The 23377-nt window shown below is 43.5% G+C and overlaps 1 protein-coding gene across 1 annotated transcript in view; it reads right to left on the minus strand.

Annotated features, from left to right (window-relative positions):
• Positions 1-23377, minus strand: part of CDS2 (CDP-diacylglycerol synthase 2) — a 117003-nt gene that overhangs the window by 16469 nt on the left and 77157 nt on the right. Inside the window, exons 5-10 of the mRNA XM_073622035.1 lie at positions 21254-21393; positions 17645-17703; positions 15190-15272; positions 12604-12691; positions 8327-8395; positions 1414-1566 (exon numbers count right to left, since the gene is read on the minus strand). Of these exons, the coding sequence (XP_073478136.1) occupies positions 1414-1566; positions 8327-8395; positions 12604-12691; positions 15190-15272; positions 17645-17703; positions 21254-21393 (592 nt within the window). The remainder of the gene's footprint in view (positions 1-1413; positions 1567-8326; positions 8396-12603; positions 12692-15189; positions 15273-17644; positions 17704-21253; positions 21394-23377) is intronic.

Here is a 23377-nt window from a genome sequence, read left to right on the forward strand (position 1 = left end):
GGTGCAAAGCCGGTGTGCTGCCTATATTTAAGAAGGCATCAAAGTCTTTACCAAGTAATTACAGACTGGTTAGTTTAACTTCTATAAATCGGGAAGATATTTGAGAACACAGATAAAATTTTAGATAATATTTTAAGCATTAGTCAGCATGGATTTATGAAACACCAAAGTTGTCAAACAAATTGGATTTCTTTTTATGAGGAGGTGAGCAAATCCTTAGACAAAGGAGTGGCTGTAGATATACAGTAGTATACTTCCATTTTACTAAGAGATATGAAGTACCCGCATTCAGGATCCAAATAAATCACCTTAATGTGCCCAGATGTTGCTTAAAAAAAAATGTACATTGAATACCAATAAAGAAACACTAAGCAGCGCTACCTTATGACACTAAACAACTGTGTCAAATATTATTCAATAAACCAGGGATATGCAATTAGCGGACCTCCAGCTGTTGCAAAACTACAAGTCCCATCATGCCTCTGTCTCTGGGTGTTATGCTTATGGGTGTCAGAGTCTTGCTATGCCTTGTGGGACTTGTAGTTCTGCAACAGCTGGAGGTCCGCTAATCACATATCCCTGTAATAAACCCTTATGCATTGTGTAATATATAGATTTATATATTAAACCCTTACGCAAGGTGTATATAATAAAACCTTATGTATTGTTGTATACATTTAGTGGGTTGTGGTGTTGACACAGTTCCCCACACAAGGCTAATGTGTAAGGTAAAGTCTATAGGCTTAGAAAATTCAGTTTGTAAATGGATAGAAAACTGGCTAAAAGACCGTATTCAGAGAGTAGTGATTAAAGATTCTTACTTTGAATGGTCTAAGGGTATCAGTGGTGTACCCCAAGGTTCAGTGTTGGGGCCCTTACTTTTTATTTTTTTATAAATGATATAGGGTCTGGGAATAAAAATACCATTACAGTCTTTGCAGATGACACCAAGCTCTGCAGTGAAATAACATCCTTACAGGATGTCTCCAACTTACAAGCCAACCTTAATGCTCTATTTAATTGGGCAACTATGTAGCAGATGAAGTTTAAATGTTGATAAATGTAACCAGCCTGCATCATACATACTAGGGGGAGAACAGCTGGGAGAGTCAATGGTGGAGAAGGTGTTTTTTGCCTTTCTATGGATCAACTGTAGGCATAGGATTCTGTAGATTTTCTTGTGTTTATTTTGATTTTTTTCTCTTGGTTGGACTTGTGTCTTTTAAATCTAACTTTGTAACTACGCTTAGAACTATGATGTGTACCAGGAATAGGACAGACTTACAAGGGATGACAGATGAACATGTAACTATGATGTGTACCAGGAATAGGACAGACTTACAAGGGATGACAGATTAACATGTAACTGTCCAGAACAGTTCAGGACTGAGCATTTGGATATGTATTCCTCACCCAGCCAATGAAAGACTGAATCACCGCAGGGATGTGATATTCCTGTAACTGAAATAGATCTGGTGGCACACAGTCCACTGCAAATCTGTTGGTGTCGCTGTTATACTCCACAGGGCACACAAAGTAGCTGTATCCAGCCATGAAGTAAGAGAGCTAAGAAAACAGTGAAACTCAAATTAGTGAAAAGAACACAGCGTATAGTAATATGACAAGAAAGACCAACTAAAAAGTTACAATATATATTTCAAAGACTAGTCTACACAACCTAATATTTTGCAATAACGTACAAATTAAAAAATTTGCAGCAATGATTGCTGATGTCTCCTGTCGATGGTAAGAGACAGGGAACGTAGCATCCCAAGTACATGGATGCATTACATCAATATATGAAGATGATTCATTTGGGCTTTAAACAGTAATAAATATGTCCATCTTGTATATTTACTAAATACCCTGTACTGACGCAGCATTAGAAGAGTCAGACCACCACTAAGCAATGTTTAGGGCTCTGTTCACATATATGTGAATCAGATGCAATTTGAGGAGCCCTGTGCATTTTTCAGTCCAGTTCAGGTGCGATTTTAGGTAAAGATTTGCAATTCGAATCGCACCTGAACTGGTAAACAGAAACGCACCTGACTCCCACGCTGAAACCACAGCCGCGTATATGTGAACAGAGCCGAACCAACAAACCTTATCCAGCTAAGGGAGGAAAGAAAGGGTTTATATCAGAAAATATATTAAACACTGCAAGTCTCATAAAGGCAATAATAGGATTTTTTATAACAGCTCACCTGTAAAATCCTTTTCTTTCGATGGACATCATGGGACACAGAGCCACAGTAATAACTGATGGGTTATGTAGGTACCATTAGGTATTGGACACTGGTAACACCCTAAGCAGGAAGTTCAACCCCCTATATAATCCCTCCCCTTCCAGGGATACCTCAGTTTTGTAGCAAAACAATATAAGTGTATTAGAAGAAGGGCGGGGCCTCTGTGTCCCGTGATGTCCATCGAAAGAAAAGGATTTTACAGGTAAGCTGTTATAAAAAATCCTATTTTCTTTCTCGGACATCACGGGACACAGAGCCACAGTAATAACTGATGGGATGTTCCAAAGCAATGCCAACTGAGGGGGGGGGGGGGAATCACAACCAAGTAGGGTGCAATCAGACCTGAGGACCTTGTACCGCTGTCTGCAGCACACTACGCCCAAAGGCGATATCTTCATGCCTTTTCACATCCACCTGATAAAATCTGGTGAATGTATGGACTGAAGACCAGGTTGCGGCCTTGCAGATCTGAGCCATAGAGGCCTGGTGATGCACCGCCCAAGAAGCACTAATAGCCCTTGTGGAATGTGCCCTTATCTGAAACGGAGGAATCTTCTGTTTCAAACCGTAAGCTTGAATAATCAATTGTCTAATCCATTTAGAAATGGTAGCTTTTGATGCTGCCTGTCCTCTGCTGGGGCCCTCTGGCAGCACGAACAAAACATCCGTTTTGCGAATTTGAGCAGTTGCTTCCAGATAGGCCTTGACTGCTCTTACTACATCCAAAGAAGAACAGGGATCTGGAAAAAAGGAAGGCAGAACAATGTCTTGGTTTAGATGAAAATCTGAAACCACCTTCGGTAAAAAACTAGGATGAGGGCGCAGTACCACTCTATCCTTGTGTACAATCAAATAAGGCTCTTTACAAGAAAGAGCTGCTAATTCTGATACTCTTCTAGCAGAAGAGATGGCTACCAGAAAAATTAGTTTCCTTGTCAGCAAGATCAAAGGAATCTGACGTATTGGTTCAAAAGGCTGTTTCTGTAACACCGACAGAACCAAGTTCAAGTCCCAGGGGTTTAGGGGCGCCTTAACCGGAGGATTAAAACGCATCACCCCCTGCATAAAGTTTCGGACCAAAGAATGCGAAGCAAGTGGCCGTTGAAACAATACTGATAAGGCCGAGACCTGGCCCTTGATGGTACTCAAGGCCAGCTTCATCTCCAATCCTAATTGTAGAAAATCAAGAATTCTACCTATCACATATTTTCTGGGATGCCAACCCCTGGATTCACACCAGGATACATAAGCTTTCCAGACTCTATGATAGATCATTCTGGAAGCTGGCTTCCTTGCATTGATCAAGGTAGATATCACAGGACCCGAAAGCCCACGACTCTTCAGAACTTGGGTCTCAATAGCCAAACCATCAAATTTAGCATTTGTAAGGCAGGATGGAACACTGGACCTTGAGATAACAGGTCTGGGTGTACCGGTAGGGTCCACGGGGAACCCACCGTCATCCTTACTATTTCTGCATACCAAGTCCTTCTGGGCCAAGCGGGGGCCACCAGGAGTACTGACCTCCTTTCCTTGCCTGAGCCTGCGAAGGAGTCGTGGCAGTAGCAGAATAGGCGGAAATGCATAAATCAGTGAGAACCGAAGCCACGGAATCACCAACGCATCCGTCCCGCATGCAAGAGGATCCCTTGTCCTTGCCACAAATCTGTCTATCTTTTTGTTGAATCGAGATGCAAAGAGATCTACATCTGGAACCCCCCATCTTTGGCATATGGCCCGGAAGATGTCGTGATGCAGGGACCATTCCCCTGGGAGTAACTTCTGGCGACTTAGATAGTCCGCCTGCCAGTTCTCTATCCCTGGAATGAAGACTGCCGATATGCATGGCACATGCATCTCTGCCCAGACTAAGATCTGGTTCACCTCCTTTTGAGCAGCCCGACTCTGGGTGCCTCCCTGATGATTGACATAAGCCACTGCTGTGGCATTGTCGGATTGGATCCTAACCGGGCAACCCTGTAGCCTGATAGTCCAGGCCTTTAGGGCTAGATATACTGCCCGGATCTCCAGAAAGTTGATGGGTAAGGTCCTCTCGATCTTGGACCATCGCAGACTGTTCCAGAACTGCTCCCCAACCTGACAGACTGGCATCTGTTGTCACCACTGTCCAGGTCACCGGTAGAAAGGATTTCCCCTTCTGCAGGTTTTCGGGTATTAGCCACCAATTGAGGCTCTGATGCACCGCATGAGACAGGTGCACGGGAAAGTCTAACGCCTGAACCCTCTTGTTCCAGGCCAACAGAATACTGTTTTGCAGTAGTCTTGAATGGAACTGAGTATAGGGAACTGCTTCGAATGAAGACACCATCTTCCCCAGCAGCCTCATACAAAGGCGGACAGAAGGACCCTTCTTGGTCCTGACTGTCAGAATCAGCTCCCTTAAAGCAGTGATCTTTGCCTGAGGAAGAAATACTTTCTCCTGGCTTGTATCTATGATCAGACCCAAATACTCCAGTCTTCTTACTGGTCTTAGGAAAGATTTTTCTAGGTTGAGGATCCAACCTAGATGTTCCAGATACTTGACCAGGGTCCTCAAGTTCCTGTTCAAGGAAGCTACCGACCGGTCTATCAAGAGCAGGTCGTCTAGGTATGCTATGACAGTTATACCCTGAGCCCTTAATCTGACCAGAGGAGGAGCCAAGATCTTTGTGAACACTCGAGGTGCAGTGGCTATCCCAAAAAGGCAGAGCCACAAACTGGAAATGGCGCCCTCCTATCTCGAAGCGTAGAAACTTCTGATGAGCAGGAAAAATGGGCACATGTAGGTATGCATCTCTGATGTCTATCGATGCCAAAAATTCTCCTCCCTGCAGGATGGAGACTACTGTCCGAATCGATTCCATGCGGAAGGACTGTATCCTTAGGAATCGATTCAGATCTCTTAAATCCAGAATGGGTCTGACATCCCCATTTGGCTTTTGGACTGTAAAAAGGTTGGAACAGAAGCCCAATCCTTGATCCTTTGTGGGAACTATCATAATGACCTCTTGCGACAAAAGTCGCTCTAACGCTAGAAGGAGCGACTGCTTCTTCTCTGGGTCTCTGGGGACACTTGATCTAAGGAAACGAGGAGAGGGAAATTCTTGGAACTCCAGCTTGTACCCTAAGGTTACCGTGGAGATTACCCATCTGTCCTGGAAGTCCTCCTGCCAGAGCTTTGAGAACTGTAGCAGTCTTCCCCCCACTCGAGTGAGTGGGGCGCCCCCTCCTGAAGATGCCTTAGTGTCTTGTCTAGAAGACTTCTTCCCCCAGGACTTCTTTTGTCCCTGGGGTTGACTCTTGTTTCTTGCCCCAGACGGGGGAGGCCTTGGTGACTGCCTGGAGGCTGAAGCCCCTGGCGCTGGGGAAAGAGTCCGTTTGAAAGAGGGACGCTTACTCTTCTTCTTAACAGGTAAGAGAGTGCTTTTCCCACAAGAGATTCTTTTGATATAGTTATCCAAGTCTTCTCCAAACAACCTTGCACAACGAAAAGGAAACCCAGCCAACAGCCTCTTACATGGTGCTTCGGCTGACCAATTTTTCAACCATAAGGTTCTACGCATATGTACCAACCCAAGTGAAAGACGAGAGGTTTGCATGATAGAATCTCTGAAAACGTCAACAACATAACTTAAGGCCACTGGAAGGTTAGCGAACCCCTGGGCCTGCTGTTCAGGTAAAACTTTGATGACCTGCTTAACATGCTCTGTTAAGTATTGACAGACTCCAATCGCTGCTACTGCAGCTTGAGCCACTGATCCTGCTAAGGAAAAAACATCCTTTAATAAGAATTCCATCTATTTATCCACAGGATCCCTGAGCATCTGAGCGTTGTCTACAGGACAAGTCAGACTACTATTTATAGAGAAAATGGCCGCATCAATGGCCGGCATTCCCCACATCTTAATAAATTTTTCTTCCATAGGATAAAGTGGTGAAAGCGGAAGAAATCGCTTATCTGGGTGATCCCACTCAGAATAAAGGAGCTTTTCAAGTAAATTATGAACAGGAAAAGCATGTGCTGTTTGAGAGGGTTTCAGCGACCCCAAAGAAGAAGAGGATTCCTTAACAGCTTCAGGTACGGGCAACTTAAATGTGGAGCGGACCAATCCAGTAAGGATCTGTACTAAGACCTTCTCCTCTTGGGAAGCTGAAGAGGGTCCCTCTCCACCTGATTCCACCGAAGAGGAATCATCCGTCCCATCCTGATCCTCTGAAAGGGATTCGTCTCCTTTATCCCAGAGCTCCTCTACCTGAGGGTCTTGGGAAACAGGAAGGCCTAGTACGTTTCTTTCCACCGAGTGAAGAAGTAATCACGGCCATTAATCTTTCCTCTAAACCATAAATGGTTGAGGAAAAAACCTCTTGTGTAATGTATACAGGGGCTGAAGTGCCATAAGTAGGTACAGCCCCAGACCCCAACGGCTCTCCCTGACCAGCCGTCCCTGGCCCCTCAGGGGGGGAGGATGTAGCAGACAGGGGGCCCTCAGAACCCGAACGAGATCCCCTAGTGTCTCTGGTTCTGGGGGTATTTGAACCTCTTCTACCCATAGTGCAAAGCAACAAGGTGTGAGGTATCCAAAATGAACACTGACTGCTGAGCGATGTAGTCCGGCAAAGCCTTGCTACCAAATGCCCAGTCTGGTGTTCCCTTAGTAAATGCAGCCTAGGAAAATGCCTGTGTCCCACCTTACATGCGACCGTCAGCTCTGTGTCCCTCCAAGGCTCAGAGCACCTGTAAAGTGTGCTTTAAATAGCCATGCTTCTGGCACTGTGAGCATCTGAGCACGCTGACGCTGTGTTGACGCTTCCCGTGCTAGCCGACACTTCAGGGACAAGTCTGGAGGCAGGCTGGGGGTGGAGGAAGGAGGAGGCCGGCAGTGATGGGGCCTGCATAAGCAATGGCGGCCTGGCGGCAGTGGCGGTGACAGTGCGGTTTAAAACTGCCTTACAGCCCATCTGTAGCCTCCCCCTAGCCTGGGGGGAACATTCCTGAGGAGAAATACCCCCATCCCCATCCTACCTGGAGCCGGTCGGAGGAGCTGTGCAGTGTCGAACGCTGAGACAGATCAGCATGAGAAGGTATGTGCTCTTGGCAGCCCCCGGTGGTCACAATAGGCATAGCATGCATTTACCTTAAAAGGAGAAAACCTACTAGAATTCAAAAATTCTGTGGAATCTCCTCTTACCTTATCCAGCCGCAGGGTTCTGTATACACAGACCCAATCTTCACCTCTCACGGTGGGCTCCGTTTAAAAAAACCGCCAGAGACTGGGGCCCCCTACAAATAGGGGGATCCTGCAGTTCTGGCCCTGTAAAGCACCCAGCCAGAAATTAGGAGATTTAAAGCCATTTTCTGATATGCGGGGTCCAGCTCTCTAAAAAGAAAAGCGTTACAGGTAAAACCTCGTTTCTTCGGACACGAGGCCCGGGTACCATCCAATGCGGCCATGAAAGGACACTGAATGGATCCGGTTCGCCTGGCTTGCCCCAGTATAGGATATCAGGATATTCCCTTTGGAGCTTCAGCACAGGACATCTTTACACGTCCAACACCTAAGACACTGGTGTAAAAACTGAGGTATCCCTGGAAGGGGAGGGATTATATAGGGGTTTGAACTTCCTGCTTAGGGTGTGACCAGTGTCCAATACCTAATGGTAACTACATAACCCATCAGTTATTACTGTGGCTCTGTGTCCCATGATGTCCGAGAAAGAAAAACCCATTACAACAGACTCTAAAGAATGTATATGCTCTCCGTTCTAGGGATTTAATAATATTCAGTTTCAACCTTAATCAAGAAAAAAACAACACTGTCTAAGATGATCTTCCTTCAAGTCTAAAAATCTGGTCCAATGATTACATGCTGCCGCGACTACCTGCGGGACACGATAGCCTCCCAATGCTTTCAATGGGACTGCCTCCCGCAGCTAATTGCTGGGAACCCCCTGCTGGGGTTTTGACATGTAATCAGTGTTGGGTACGCTCACAAGTGTGAATGCACCCTTTATCCAGCATACCTCGCTTAGAGTTCCTGCTTTACACAATTTTTTTTTTCAATGTGATTAATACTTACTAGTATTCCAAACAGAACTGTAGAGAAGAAGCCTCCAATAAAGCCTTCCCACGTCTTCTTGGGCGACAGCTGGTGAAAATACGAGAAGAGCCAGATCAGTACAGTGGAACATCATTCAAGGCATAACAATGACAGTTATAAAACCATTCAAAGAATTAGCAATAAAAATATGAATCAATCCCCACATTGTTCCTTCAATCGCAATACACCTACAAAAAAAAAATCTTTGAAAACCACCTATGTTTAATCACCAACTCAAACCATTTGGCCTCGCTCACACCATGCAGAGACGTCCGTTTTTCTGCACGTGTTCTGCAAGGGCACAAAGAAAACAATTGTTCTCCATGTGCCTTGTTTACAACACAACACTAGTAACGCATGCAGATTTTTTCTGCATGCGTGTATGCAGTACTCTGCACGGGAAAAAAAACGGACATGACGACACGGGGTATGATGTCTATCTGTGCATAAGAAAAAAACAAGCATGAAAACTCATGTGCGTAAAAACTCACCGAAAAGCACATGAAAACTGATGTAAACTTGTATCTCTGTAAGCGAAATCTGCAGTTTTTCCATTTGTTTTATACAGGTATGGTGTGAACGAGGCCTTAAAGTGGAAGTCCACCCTAACACTAAAATCTCTAAATCTACAGGCATTCACAATTTAAGACTAACCTATCTAACCCTTTAAAGAAGAAATCGCTATACATTCCTCTTCTGAAGCTGCTCCAGTCCGGTCTCCAGTGGCGGAAGCTCTGCTGAGGACACAGCCGACAACGGCTGTGAAATGAAGGGGAAGTGACGTCACCCAGTTACTATGGGGCTTCCGTTGGCCAAAAGTTCAGCGTGGGACTGGACCAGAGCGGCTTCATCATGCCTGTCGGAACTCACTGTGGGCTTTCCAGTATTCCCCAAACAGTGACAGTGTAATGTCCTACAAAGCTTTACAAGCTGTGATGTAAGTGCATCCTTTTATCTCTTCAATAAAATGTTAAAAAAAAAAAAACAAAAAAAAAAAAAAAAAAAAACAGTGATGGCCAACCGTTCAAGCCTCACGGGCCACTAAACTAACCATCTTGAATACCGTGGACCAACATAAATTCTATATTCCTTATACACACACAAAACGCTCCGGCTCTCTGCCCCCCTGAATCACAATGCTGCCTTACACACACACACACACACACACACACACACACAAAAACACTCCGGCTCTCTGCTCCCCCTCCCCCTGAATCACACTGCTGCCTTACACACACACACACACACACACACAGAGACACACAGACTGCCGCCTTATACACGAAACGCTCCAGCTCTCTGCAGCCCTGGATCAAACTGCTGCCTTATACACACACACAACACTCTGGCTCTCTGCCCCCCCCCTGGATCACACTGCTGCCTTATACACACACACTGATCAGGCTCTCTGCCCCCCTTCCCCTTGGATCACATTGCTGCCTTATATACACACACACACAACCCTCCAGCTCTCTGCCCCCCTGGATCATACTGCTGCCTTGTACACACATAAACTATCAGGCTCTCTGCCCCCCTTTCCCCTGGATCACACTGCTGCCTTATACACACAATGCTCCAGCTCTCTTCCCCCTTTCCCCCTTGATCATACTGCTGCCTTATATATACACAATGCTCTGTCTCGCTGGTTTAAATACCACAGCACTGAGATTATTGGTGTTTTTCACCTTCATATCAAAGCACATCCTCTCAGAAGCCTTTTATTTTCTTCCATGTTTTAATTATTTTTCTTCCATTTGGTGGAAAATGTTTCAGGCACTGCATACAATAGGGGGAGGAGGAGAAGGAATTGCTGTTATTTTTTTTTCTAGATAAATCAGTCCTGTCTTATGACAGTGAACACCAGCTGGGAGTCAATGTGTATGCCTCCTGACTTCCTCACTATGGCTGTAAAAACCTGGTCACAGCAGGCATACACTGTACATAGAATTGGAGATTCACGTGTACACTTTAGCACATTCTCTTACAGGCATGTGCAACAAAGGACAGTAAATTGATAGAGTGGATCTATGTCCTCATGCATTAAAGCCCATCTCATCAGAATGAGATCTACTCCTAATGGAGCTCAATGGATTAACAGACACAGGCTGAGCCCCTCTGTGCAGCCACTAATCCAATCGTCTTTTTTACTGAGACTAGATGGGACAATAAGCAGAATATGGCTCACAAATAAAACAATATGTTGACTCCAGACAATTAAGACTATGCATATAATAACTGACAATGTAAAATGATCAAGGTTGGTGACTAGAGATGAAGGAATCATTTCCAGAGTTGAGTAAATCTGGTCAATTGCAGAGTTTAATTTCACTCAAATATGTCCGATTTGCAGACTGGTTCTGACTGCCTGGATTAATGAATTCGGTGCAGCTCAAAAAAATCTTTACACATTCAGGAAAATTGTGAGCTTACTCACCAAATGCACCTATATCTCTGCTATCAACCTAGAATACATGACAAAAGCAGACACCTGAAACTAAATTAACATCAAGAACCTAATAAAGAATATAGTAACTTTGTTCTAACTTCTTGGACTGCTGTCATGCAAATCTTGACTTGTGGTTAGTGAGATTCCACCACAATCTGCAGCCTCCATTTGTGGATATAGGAGATGGAACTTCTCATTTAATTCTGTAATACCAATCCTTTCAATGCCAAGGGCATGTGCTATACAGGATAAGACTAGAAGTTATTTGGATGGCTGAAAAGCCACTACATCACTTCAGGCAGGGAAGGTTCTCCACCAGCAGAACACAATAGAGCTGCAGAAGTGACTCCCCCATCAAAACTGACTGTGTTAATAGGGGAATCGAGCAAGTTTATTTTCTTCTTCTTTCCAATTGTATAATCTATAGCTTGCATGTTTGGCAAGGCAGAGACATCAGTTGACCAAATTGCTTCCTCAAGATGGCTGCCCACACCATTATGTGCAATAGGTGGCATAAGACAAAAGCTAGTCTTTTGGACTTTTCTTGATGTTGTCAAGATGGTGGTAAAGGTTAAAAACGGAATAATCAGACCAAGTTCCTTTTTCCAAAGCTCCAGGCTTTGCGCCTTTTTGAGTTAGTCGTACATACAATGTCTGAATGGCAGCCTTGACGTATACCTACGTGGTGAAGCTCACAATGTACAGTTTCTTGCTGTGATGCAAAGGTGCATTCCATTTAGTGGTCATTTCAAAAGGTGAACTTTTGTGTCATTTAGCACAACTCATGCAGTTTCATCTATTGGTCAGTTAGATTTGTCCAGGTTTGCTAGTCAGAGATCAACTTTCAGACAGTTTGCCGTGACATGTTAAATCAACTTTTTTTGGGCAAACAAACCTACAATTCAGGCCCCAACAACTACATTTCAGATAGTTGGTTTCTGTGGTTTTTAGAGACAATATACCCAAGAGGCTAACTTACACCCTATTTTTGTAGCCAACACAAACTGCAAAATACAGTAATTGACTTAGCTACTATGCGTTTTTTTTTTATACTTTATTATTGAAGCCATGAAGCATGCAAACTTTAATACACAGTTGTAATACATGTGCATCGTCATGTGATTCATACACCTTTGTCAGACAGCACAGCCAAGAGAAGTGACAAAACTCTCAATGGGGAATTAAGGAATACATTGGTTTCACTTTCTCACCAGCAGCCTGCTAATTGGACAAAGGAGGCACAGCAGCATACTAGTAGTGCGTAGTACACACCACTAGCTTTTTTTTTTTCCGTTCAACTCAGTGGTTTGAGCCGCTGTACTAACAATCCGATGTTAGTACAGTGAACTCCCCTGCTGTTCTATTGTGTTCTAACAGGGGGATGGCCCCCCTGCCAGATACTCCAGTCAGTGCTCTCAGCCATTGGCTGAGAGCACTGATCGGGAGCCAGCATGCACGGCCGGCTTCTGTCAGACCAGCTGCCATACACACTGACCAAATGTCGGATGTTTTTTATTGAACCGGCCAATGTTGCTGGACATTCTGCTCGTGTGTACTAGGCTTAAGTCATTAGCTCTGCTCTCTCCTCCTGTGTGCATGTCCCTGTCAGCGCATGTGCATGCGGCAGTGCCCCATTGTCTCCTAGTGCTGCACCTACCTGTCCCAGTCTGCTGCCAGAGTGCTGTTATACATGAGGCGACTGGAGGCAGATATCAATACAGGTTCACAGATCAGCTCTATATTTCTTTTTTATTATGTGGCTTCAGTCATTTGGTCAACTCTCTTCAAGAGAAAACATAAGTTTAAATACCTTGATGAGTGGGGTCCGGCCAAAGAAGAAGCCAAACATATAGGCCATGATATCATTGCAGATCACGCAGGAGATGGGCACAATGAACCTGTTAAAAAAAAAAAAAAAAAAGAGTGCATTCATTAGTCTTTTAGTGGCACCAAGTACATATCCAGATAGAATGCATCCAATGGTACACACTCCGATATATGAGAGGTTATCGTAGCCCGGCAAGCTCAACCACTCTCATGCCTTTCATGGTATATGCTTGATCAATTTAGGAAAGATTAGAAGGCACAATTCTCCATACCGTAATGCACGTGTTATCTATTTTAATCAATCATCATTTTCAAAGCTTATTAGGTTTTATTTATGAAAGAAATTCCTTATTACAAACAGTTACCTACAACTTAATGAATTAAGACTCAGGTAGGATGAATCCACTTGCTCCCACCTAGTATAGAGAACAAGCACTGACTTATTATGATATCACTGGGCAGCCCGTGCCCCCATCTGCTGAAGAACTACATGTTCCAGCACAGCCTACTATATAGTGGAAAGTGTAGCGCATCTTCTGGTCACTTGGCTTTGTAGCACTGCCACAGATGATCTGCCTTCACTGTCAAACTAAACTAGATATTTAAAAACTGCATAGCAAATGTTGGCTCACAAAACCCAAAGAGTAATAATCAGTTCTATATAGTTGACATATGAACGTTCCTCCCACATCCCATGGGTAGAAGATACAATTTATACATCTTCCCACAAGCGTGACAGCAGTGAAGATTTTTGCAACAGCTGCAACACAACAGGGAAAAAGAAATAGAGCTTAGCGGGAAGGCTGTGGGGCTTCGAGTCACCAAGGCTCCAGCACATTAATGATTTGTCATCCTGTAGTTTTATTGGTGCTTAAGAGTCTAACAGCCAAGAGCTATTGGAGATGAATTGTGCTGAAGCAACAAAACAAATAAACCATCACCTAAATGCTTAATTTATGGGACTGTGACTGCAACACTATAAAGTGTATTGTAAGTCTAGGTCTTAAGATCTGGTACTGGTCATACGAGTATTTCTGTGACTCGTTTCTAACCATATAAGAGAAACCAGGTATATTTTAACACACACAGTTTCCATTCCCTCTCCAATAGCCATCACCTGTCAGCTTGGCATCTACACCCAAACAAATGTAATCCTACCGTGCTATGTGAATTGAATCTAGCACATGAACATAACAGAGAATCCCTTCGGCCTCATTCACATGGGGAGTACTACAGAATACGCCCATGAAAGGGCCGTGTTTACCCACATATGGATGCACTGTGTAGGCAGTCCCAATAATGCCAATTGGGATGCAGAGGCTGCACGAACACAGCCTCTGCTCCCAATTTGACATTTGTACGGGTGCATTGCCACCAATGCAGACAGTGAGAGTTTAGGGCCGTGGACCTGCATGGATGTAAAATTGGAAGTAGAGACTTTGTCCGTGCAGCCTCTGCGTCCCAACTGACATCATTGGGACCGCCTATACGGAGGTGCACAGAACACCTGTGCATCCAACATGTGGGTAAACACGCCCCTCTCATAGGCGTATGCTGTAGTACACCATGTGTGATAGAGGCCTTAAAAGTGAAGTCTCATTTTTTCCCCCATAAAAATAACAAACATGTTATACTTACCTGCCCTGTTGCAGTGGATTTCCACAGAGCAGCCCGGATCCTCCTCTTCTCGGGTCCCTCTTCTGTGCTCCTGGCCCCTCCCTCCTGTTCAGTGCCCCCCCAGCAAGCAGCTTGCTATGGGGGCACCCGAGCCGAGTCAGACCTCCCTGTGTCCATTAAGACACGGAGTCCGGCCTGGCCCCGCCCCTTCTCTCCCCTGATCGGCTAGCTGATTTTGACTGACAGCAGTGGGAGCCAATGGCGCCACTGCTGTGTCTGAGTCAAACCAGGAAGGAGAAACTCGGATGGCTGAGACACTCGTGGACATCGCTGGACAGAGAGAGACCTCAGGTAAGTGTTAGGGGGGCTGAGGGGCGCTGCTGCACACAGAAGCCTTTTTATCTTAATGCATTGGTAAAAAACCTTCTGCCTTTACAACCCCTTTAATAGGTATTGCATTTCAAAAGAAGACTATTGCCCAACCAACTAGTTTCACCCCTTCATGCTGCCAGCTCAGACTTTTTTTAAATTACATCATGTACCATACAGAACTAATGTGCTCGGATCACCAGCACCCACCCATGTTAATGGTATACAGATAATACAAGCATGTACAAACATCTAATTTCCCTTATGAACTGAGGACCTAATTTAGTTCCCTTATGAACTGATGATCTAATTTGATTACACAAACTTTAAATATGAAAATAATGTTCAAATTTAGCTGTGCAAATGAAGTGGCGTGTAATAACAGCTTATGTGGCCACTAAGAACCTCTGATGTTCACATTTCCAACCATTTCACATTACCTAAAATGCAAACCTTGTTGTGCGATAGGATTTTATTTAGAGTCAAAGGGTAAACAGTTCAGAGATTATAGGACAATATTTTCTAAAAAGTGTGTTTTTCCTTTAACAGCCACCATTGGTGTATGTCCATGAACACAACTCACCAGATCATGCCCTCAAAGAGATTGTGAATGATTAGGTGAGACTGGGTGACAACAATCAGCAGAGTGACATGTGTCCAGCCAAACTAAGGAAGCAAAAAAAAAATAAAGATATAGGTTTTAGACACTGAACTGGTAAAAACTGATTGATAATTCTGGAATTTCACTGTAAAATATGCATATACTACAACATGTAAAGGGTTTTAACAGCTTTCAGTATTCTTACAACAGGGTCAGAAACATTGTCATAAGTTGTAACTCTTTTGCCACAATGCTCTAACAAATGCAGAAAAAACTAAAATTATAAGAACATCCGGAAGGAAGACTTAAAGCGGACCTTCAGTCATTTTTTCATGTTTCCATCTATTAAATCTTCTGCTCTTGTTGTTTGGATAATAAAACTTTTTTTTATGCCAGTAAATACCTTATACAGCCCACTTCCCGTTTCTTGTCTGGTAAAAAGCATAGGCTTATTACATCATGCAGAGCTCTCTCTTGCTATCGTGAGTTTGCAAGGAAAGGAGGGGGGATGAGTCATAAGAGGGCCAATGAGAGCTGCAGGTGTGTGTCTGTGTAAATCCAGGAAGTGAACAGGCAGAAGCTTCAACTGCCCACAGTTAAAATGGATGCAGCCAGATTTCTGCAGCATAAGTACACAATCATAGTATATATATAAAATAATATGCAAAGTGGTTGGAGGGAAGCTTCAGAATGGCAAACATGTTTTTTTACAAATTATGTGAGCAGACTGCAGTCCCATCTTTAAAAAAGTAAAGTATGACCAAAGCTTTTTTAGCCATACTTCTCTACTGGATCACAGGAGTGCCTTTACTATTTCCCTGCAGTGACCCAGAGTCGGCTTATAGTGGACTATTGCCGGCTGTCTTCAGATGTGGCAAAGGATCCCGACAATATTGTCATGATCCACCCAGCTGCCAGATAGCTGAACCTGCCCCCTCTCTAGCCGTGCTCGAGTGAGCACTGCAGGAGCAGAGTGGAAAGTGGTCACAGACAGTCGCTCCTCTTTGCTCCAAGCAGACCGAGCACTAAGCAAACATGCAATAGCTCAGTTCCTGGTTTTAGAGCCAACATGAGACATCTGCAGCATCACACTAATGCTGAAGCATAGACGTCAGTTTGGATTTTTTTTTTTTTTTTTTATAGTCCCAAAATGTCTCCTTCAAAAGGCAACCGTTCCTTTACCAAAGCTAACACTAACCCACCCTTCCTAGCCCTCGTGAACTAGTTTACACCAAAAAACAACCCTTCTGCTTACTTACCTCAATAGAACAATCACCGCCTGCTTAGATGTTTAAAGACCCTCGAGCAAAAATCCTTTGGCGTGCTAGTTATATATGCCCTCGTGGACCCGTACAGAGATGTATTCAGAATGTGATGTCTATTGTATTCTGACAGTTGGCACCTGCAGCCATCAGAATACCCAAACATATGTGATTGGATACAATACTGAGAATATTTTTGAGTTGAGTGTTGCAGTCAGAGACACACAGAGAACGCATTTTGGCCAATTCAACAAAAATTGACTGAAATTCATTCCATGTATGACCAGTGCTTGTAAAGTCAGTGAATAGCATTACTGACAGCTCCTCTGTTATAACAAGGTATAATACACAGTGTCAATGTTTTAAAAAAATTATGCATAGCTGTGTGGTCACTTGACTTCCTGCTGCTCTCCATCCCCGATCTAAGGACTACATCGGAAGGCGCTGAGATTCCCCTGTGACATCACCCGGAAGGTCACGTGACCACTGTGCTATCCGCTCAGCCCCTCCCGCTGTAGACCTTAGATCAGGGGAGTAGAGAGGCAGGTCATGTGACTGCACAGCAGAGCTCTGAAATAAGGCACGTAGCGGCATAATTTTTTAAAAACATTGACACTGTGCATTATACATTGTTCTAACAGGTGAGCTGGCAGTAATGCTATGTACTGACTTTACTGCCACATGAAACAGCATCAGGAGGGATGGGGGGGGGGGTTGTGTGGTGGGTATGGGTATGGAGGGAGGGGGAGAGAGGAGAGACTCACACAGCGGGATGACAGAGGCACATATGGATCAGCAGCCATTATCTCTGTGGTCAGTTCACATAGGGGACACAGGATTCGGTAGGATCAACAAGGTTTTTACAGCATAGAAAGGGACAAATTAGACAGCACAAGCATTATGCTGTTTAACATGCTTTAAAAAGGAACAGGATCTTTTTTGTTTGTTTTTTTGCTTTTTCTTAGTTTTAGGGTTACAACCTTTTAAGCATTAGTATATCATTACTATGATGCAGCAAAGTCAATTAAATATTCTGAAATTAAATGTAGTATTCTAAACACCCTACATGGGAGCCTGCAGTTCTGACCCTTACATTTTAAAAAGGCCAGACCTTCACTTTATGGAAAAAACCTGCAGCACTATATGCAAAATGACATATCACTACCATTATTTACCATATAAAACTGGAGACGATAGTGCTTCTTCACCAGGCTCAGAACAAACATGCAGAACCCTGGGGGAAAAAAAATACATGGTAAACATAATATTTAGAATTGTACCAGAACCACCGTCTACTATGTACTATAGGTAAACCATGCTCCGCTCCAGGCTAGACTTGTCTCTCTCCTACCCTAGCTGCAGCAACTGGCTCTCCACAGTCGTGACGCACCAAACATAAAAACTTTTGGATAATCCATAACAAAAGGAAGGGAGAGCAGATCACTATAAAAGCCAACTTCTAATTTATTAAAGCCAAATGATGCACAGACAGCTCCAACACATTTCACCCTTTACAGCTTAGTCATAGTCACAGACCCTATGACTAAGCGCCTGTGAGGAGTGAAACCCATTGGCATATGTCATGGCACCAGGTGGAGCTGTATGTATCCTTTAGTTTTAATAAACTAGAAGCTTGATTTATGTTGAGTGTCTCTCCCTTTCTTTGTTTTGGATTATTCAAGTTATACGTACATTAAAGTAACATTAAACCTTCCTTTTTTTATTATTTAAATAACAAACATGTTATACTTACCTGCTCTGTGCAATGGTTTTGCACAGAGCAGCCCTGATCCTCTTTTTCTGGGGTCTCCGCCCGCGCTCTAGGCCCCTCCTCTTTAGCGGGTGCCCCCAAGGAAAGCCACTTTCCATGAGGGCAATCATGCGGGCTCGCTTCTGAGCTGTCCCTGTCTGCATATATAGACACAGACTGGGCAACTTGGCCCCCGTCCCCTGCTCCTTTGTCACAGCATTTGATTGACAGCAGCAGGAGCCAATGGCTCCCACTGCTATCAATCTGCTAAATAAGGAGGGAGACAGCGGAGAGAGCCGCTGTTCTCGTGCACATTGCTGGATCGGATCAGGTTGAGGTAAGTATAAAATGGGGAGGGGGGTGCGCTCTTTCAGCAGAGAAGGTAAGAAACCTTGAGGCTTTAGAACCACTTTAATATGTATAACTTTATAAAGCAAAGTAAACCATAATGGGAAAGACACATTGAGATTAGTTCACTCCAAGTCATCCATACAAAACATCTACTAGAAAACGGCTATATATGGTATGGGGGGGCTATATGAATATAACAAATATAGTGAAATGTTCAAATCAAAATAAGGCTACATCCAAACCAGCGATTAAGGCCGGTGAAAATTGTAAAGGTAGAAATCTTAGGATTTCTGCTGCGGGTCTCAGCGCCTAGGTGTGGCCGTCAAACCCATTCATTATAATGACAGGTCACCCGCCGGAGGCCAATCTGCGTTGATCATTGCTGGACGCACCTAGCCACAGCGGGAATTTAGAAAATTCCTGCCACTACAATTCGCACCAGCCTTTAATCGCCGGTGTGAAATAACTTCATACTTCTGTTGCACTTAAGTGCTAACAAATTTACAAAATGATAATAAATGAATTGAAGGCCGTCCTATGTAGTCAGTCTAAGTCAAGAGATTTAGATTTCCCCTGACTGCATTAGAAGTCAGATGTCAGTAGGAGTTTTTATGCACACGGGATTCCTAGCTCCTGGGATTAGTCCAGCACTGGCAGCAAACTCCAACTGGTTCACTCTTTGTTCACTTGTAGAGGAAGTTCTCAATTTCACCCAAGATGAATGCTCTCTAGTTCGACTAATGGGTGTACTTGGCATTCATGTATGAAATTGTCAAGTCGGAAGATCCAGACCTTCACGATGCAGGACTTCTGCCAATAGATGACACCAAGGTGGTGTAACATGTCACTATTAACACTAGTTCCTCAGTCCAAGTGTAATACAACCTCTGGCTGCCACACTGAAGATGCTCCAGAACAAGTCATCTAAAAAGACATCAGAATGTAGGAATGCTTACGCAAATTATATTTTATTTTTATACCCATTTCTTCTCAAGAAGTCTTCAATTGCTTGTAATGCAAGTGGGTGTGATAGGAATAAAAAAAAAATGTTGAAACTTTTCAACAGCAAGAGAATTTTACTAAATAACCCAACTAATTATTTAGAAGAAGCAGTGTGTGGTTTTAAGATAGGAGAACTCGCAAAGCTAAAAAAGCCTGCAATTACTCACAATTAATCACTACACATATAAAGCATGTGGATGTAGAAGTTGCAGAAATTAAAATCGATATTATTTGCTACACTACATTGTATTCTATGTGTAGCTAAAGGCTGGAGTCATACCTATGGCTGAATTTCCACCTATGTATTTATCTAATGTTTTTTCCATTTAAATCAATGAAAATGCATCAAGAGGCATGTCACACATTTTTAGAGTGCAATGCACTTTGTAGGCCCATGTTGATGAGCATCATGAAGTATCAATGTGTGCCATGATGTGATGATGCAGGACCACAGGTTTTTCACCTTAATGCAAAGAATGGGTTTACAACCCTTTTAAGTCGTTTTATATCCTGTAAGTGTTTAATCTTTTGGGGAGTAAGAATAAAAGGAAAATAGGGAGCACTATGGTTCTGCTTTCTTATTTTATGGGATCTACACTCTGAGATATCTGAGCAATGTAGAGGAGAAAGGAGTAGTGGGAAGTTGGAACAAGTGAAGGAGAAGAAGTGACGTTTTGTTGGAGAGAGTGTCAAAAGAGATTCATGACCCTTTATGTGGTCTTATAAGGAGACGAGCAGGTGTTTGACCCACAAGGTGAAGGCACATAAGGAAGAGTGAAGATTGTATATCACGTGTTACACAGCGGTGTTGGTTGTTATCACAGCAACTGAACATTGAATGACACAAGTTGTTATGTATTGTTGGCTACACTAATTTTGCATGTGTAATTTTTTTGAGGGATTATTGTAATCACCTATAAGTGTTTGAGTGGCAACAAAAATTATTATTATTTTAGAACCCTTTCACACTGAGGCAGTTTTCAGGTGTTTTAGTGCTAGAACTAGCTCCTGTAAAGCACCTGAAAACTGCCTCCCATGCCGCCGGAGTGTGAACGCCTGAGTGTTTTCACACTGGGGTGGTGCGCTTGTGGGACGTTAGAAAAAGTCCTGCAAGCAGCATCTTTGGAGCAGTTTGGGAGCGGCACTCCCGAAAAACCCCTGCCCATTGCAAAAAATGGGCAGCGCTTCCAAAGCGCTGCAACATGGGGTTAAAAGCGCCCCGCAAGCTAAAAACGAGAGTCGCTTTGCCGTTTACGCACGGGCAGCCACAGTGTGAAAGGGGTCTAAGTATTGTAATAATATATCACACATTGGAGCTATAATTGTAGGTAGGAGTGTGTGCGCAGATTGCACTTTAGGTTTAAATCTCCCTAATGGAACACAGATGGCAAAAAAAAAAAAATAAACAGATCTAACCCTCCCCTACTCCATCCAAAATAAAAAAAATTTTTTGCCTTTAGTGACATTTTAAGAATGTGCACCCATTAGACTCGGCAAACACTTTTTAGTAGAGTGATGGACTGCAAAGAAGAAGCAACTTCATGAACAAGAAAAGTAAAAAAATAAATCCAGTTTTTTTTAGTGCAGTTTAAATTAAACCTAACAATTTGCTGTTACTTGTAGGCAGTATGCTTTTAACATTGAACAATTCACATTAATAATGTAAAAAACTGCAACCCACCCATCAGGTACAGGGCAAAGGAGATGAATCGATGGTATTTGCTAAGGATTCTAAGTGGCTCCTCATTCTGTACTAATGTGAAGAAATAGTCTGTAACAGTCTCTCCATAGAAGAAATAGTTGACACAAAGCAAGAAATACCTGCAGAAATACAAAAGGGTTAATGACATTTACAGAGACAATAGTATAAAATAATAATCAGCACTAACTGTATATTTCATTATTATAATCTTCACTGCTTGCATTTCAAAGTTAAGTTTCCAATAAACAAATAATAATTCAGTGTTTAGTAATATAACTGACTGGTAAAACTGATCCAATGGATTAAAGGGGATAACATTTACAAATCAATCTCACATCCTCTAAGTGAACGTGTAGCATACGCCAGCTGTTTAAGCTGGCCATACATGGCTACATTTTTATTCTGTTAGCCAGCAGATGCTTCCAATCCGTAAAAACTAGGTGGATGGAGGAGTACCCCTACGGGGACATTGTATTCTGACAGCTGGATCCACCTCTATTCTGTCAGAATACACTGATCAACAGCTGTACCCACTGCAAACGATTGACTTCTGTCGGGTGGGGAAGGACACATCAGTCAAAATTTGGCGGGTCCCTGCTGAACTGGCCGAATTTCAAACAAGTGTATAGCCAGCATTTAACCCTTGGGTTGGAGATCATGGAAACTACTATGTACAACTCAATTCCACTGATCAGAAACTCAAAGGGGAAGTATTAATTCATTTAATTTGATCCAAGTCCAATGTTACCATGATGAACTTAGCAGAGTTAGAAAGCCCGGGAACTTAAGTCCCAAACGCAAGTCTGTAGGCAGCATTTGTTTTAATATGTTAGATTACAACAATTTGAAGGTTTAGAGTTTGATGGACTTAAAAGCATATCTGAGCCCAAAACGCAAAAATGTAATCTACTGGTGTGCACGGTAAGATACAGCATTGTGGGCCTGTGTCAGTACTGGCCCCAGTATGGAAGCGAGCAAATATCTAAGGGTGCATTCACACCTGCGAATAACACCCTGCCTCCAATTAGATGCAAGAACCCCAGCGAGGGTTGATTAACTGTGGGAGGCAACCCCATTGAAAGTAATGGGAGGCTGCAAGCTCCCACAGTTAATTGAGGACACTCACATGTAATCTCTCATTCAGTGATCACATGCGAGCGATCAGTCCTGGACACAGACTGCCTACATCCAGGGCTGATCACTGCATAAGCAATAACATGCGAGTGGACGCAATTAGCTTTGTAGCCAACAGCCTCCCATTACTTTCAACGGGGCTGCCTCCCACAGTTAATCAACTCTTGCACCTAATGGGAGGCAGGATGTATTTGCAGGTTTAAATGTACCCTTAGATATTTGCTCTTTTGAGCGCCACACCAGACTTCACCGTCTCCTTCTCAGTCTGGGGTTTGACAAGTGCCAGCTGCGGTGTCCATCACTATAACAAAAATGGCCACAAACTAAAAGACATCACTCTTAGGAAAAAACTTTATTGCAGGTCTGTAATCTGGCAGTCCCCACCCATAGCCACACCCACTATCTAGCGATATCTTGAAGACTAAGGCCAATCAGGATGAAATGCATCATTAGGGTATGGCTACGGGTGCAGACTGCCAGATAACATGTCTGGAATAATGTTTTCTTCTAAGAGTGGATGTTATCAATGTCCATCTGTTTGTATTAGGGATTCTGCTTGGCAAATGACAATGTGTTATCACCCCATAAGAGAAGGTGGCTGACAAAAGGCCATAGTGGCAGGACTAAGGAGTATTCTAATCTAAAACTGAACTTCAGCCTTGCTTTCCCTCTTGCACATTTGTACATGCTCCTCTCCTGTACTGAAAGGGCTTACTCTGATATCTCACAGCCTGAGGAAGGAGCATGCATGCTCCAAATGTGCGCCTGCTGGCCCTGTGCCCCACATCCAGTGATGTCACAGTCAACAGGGAGACTGCTGCCAGCTTTACTTGGAGACCCATGCAGCTAGCAAGACAGCAGCAGCACCCCACAACGCCGGCTATCTGCATCAGAACTACACAGTGATCCTCCCCTTGTGACTAGCCATTTTAACCCTTACCCTGCGAGTTAATTCTCATTTAAATTTTT

This window comes from Aquarana catesbeiana, linkage group LG03 (assembly GCF_042186555.1).
Source record: "Aquarana catesbeiana isolate 2022-GZ linkage group LG03, ASM4218655v1, whole genome shotgun sequence".
NCBI lineage: Eukaryota > Metazoa > Chordata > Amphibia > Anura > Ranidae > Aquarana > Aquarana catesbeiana.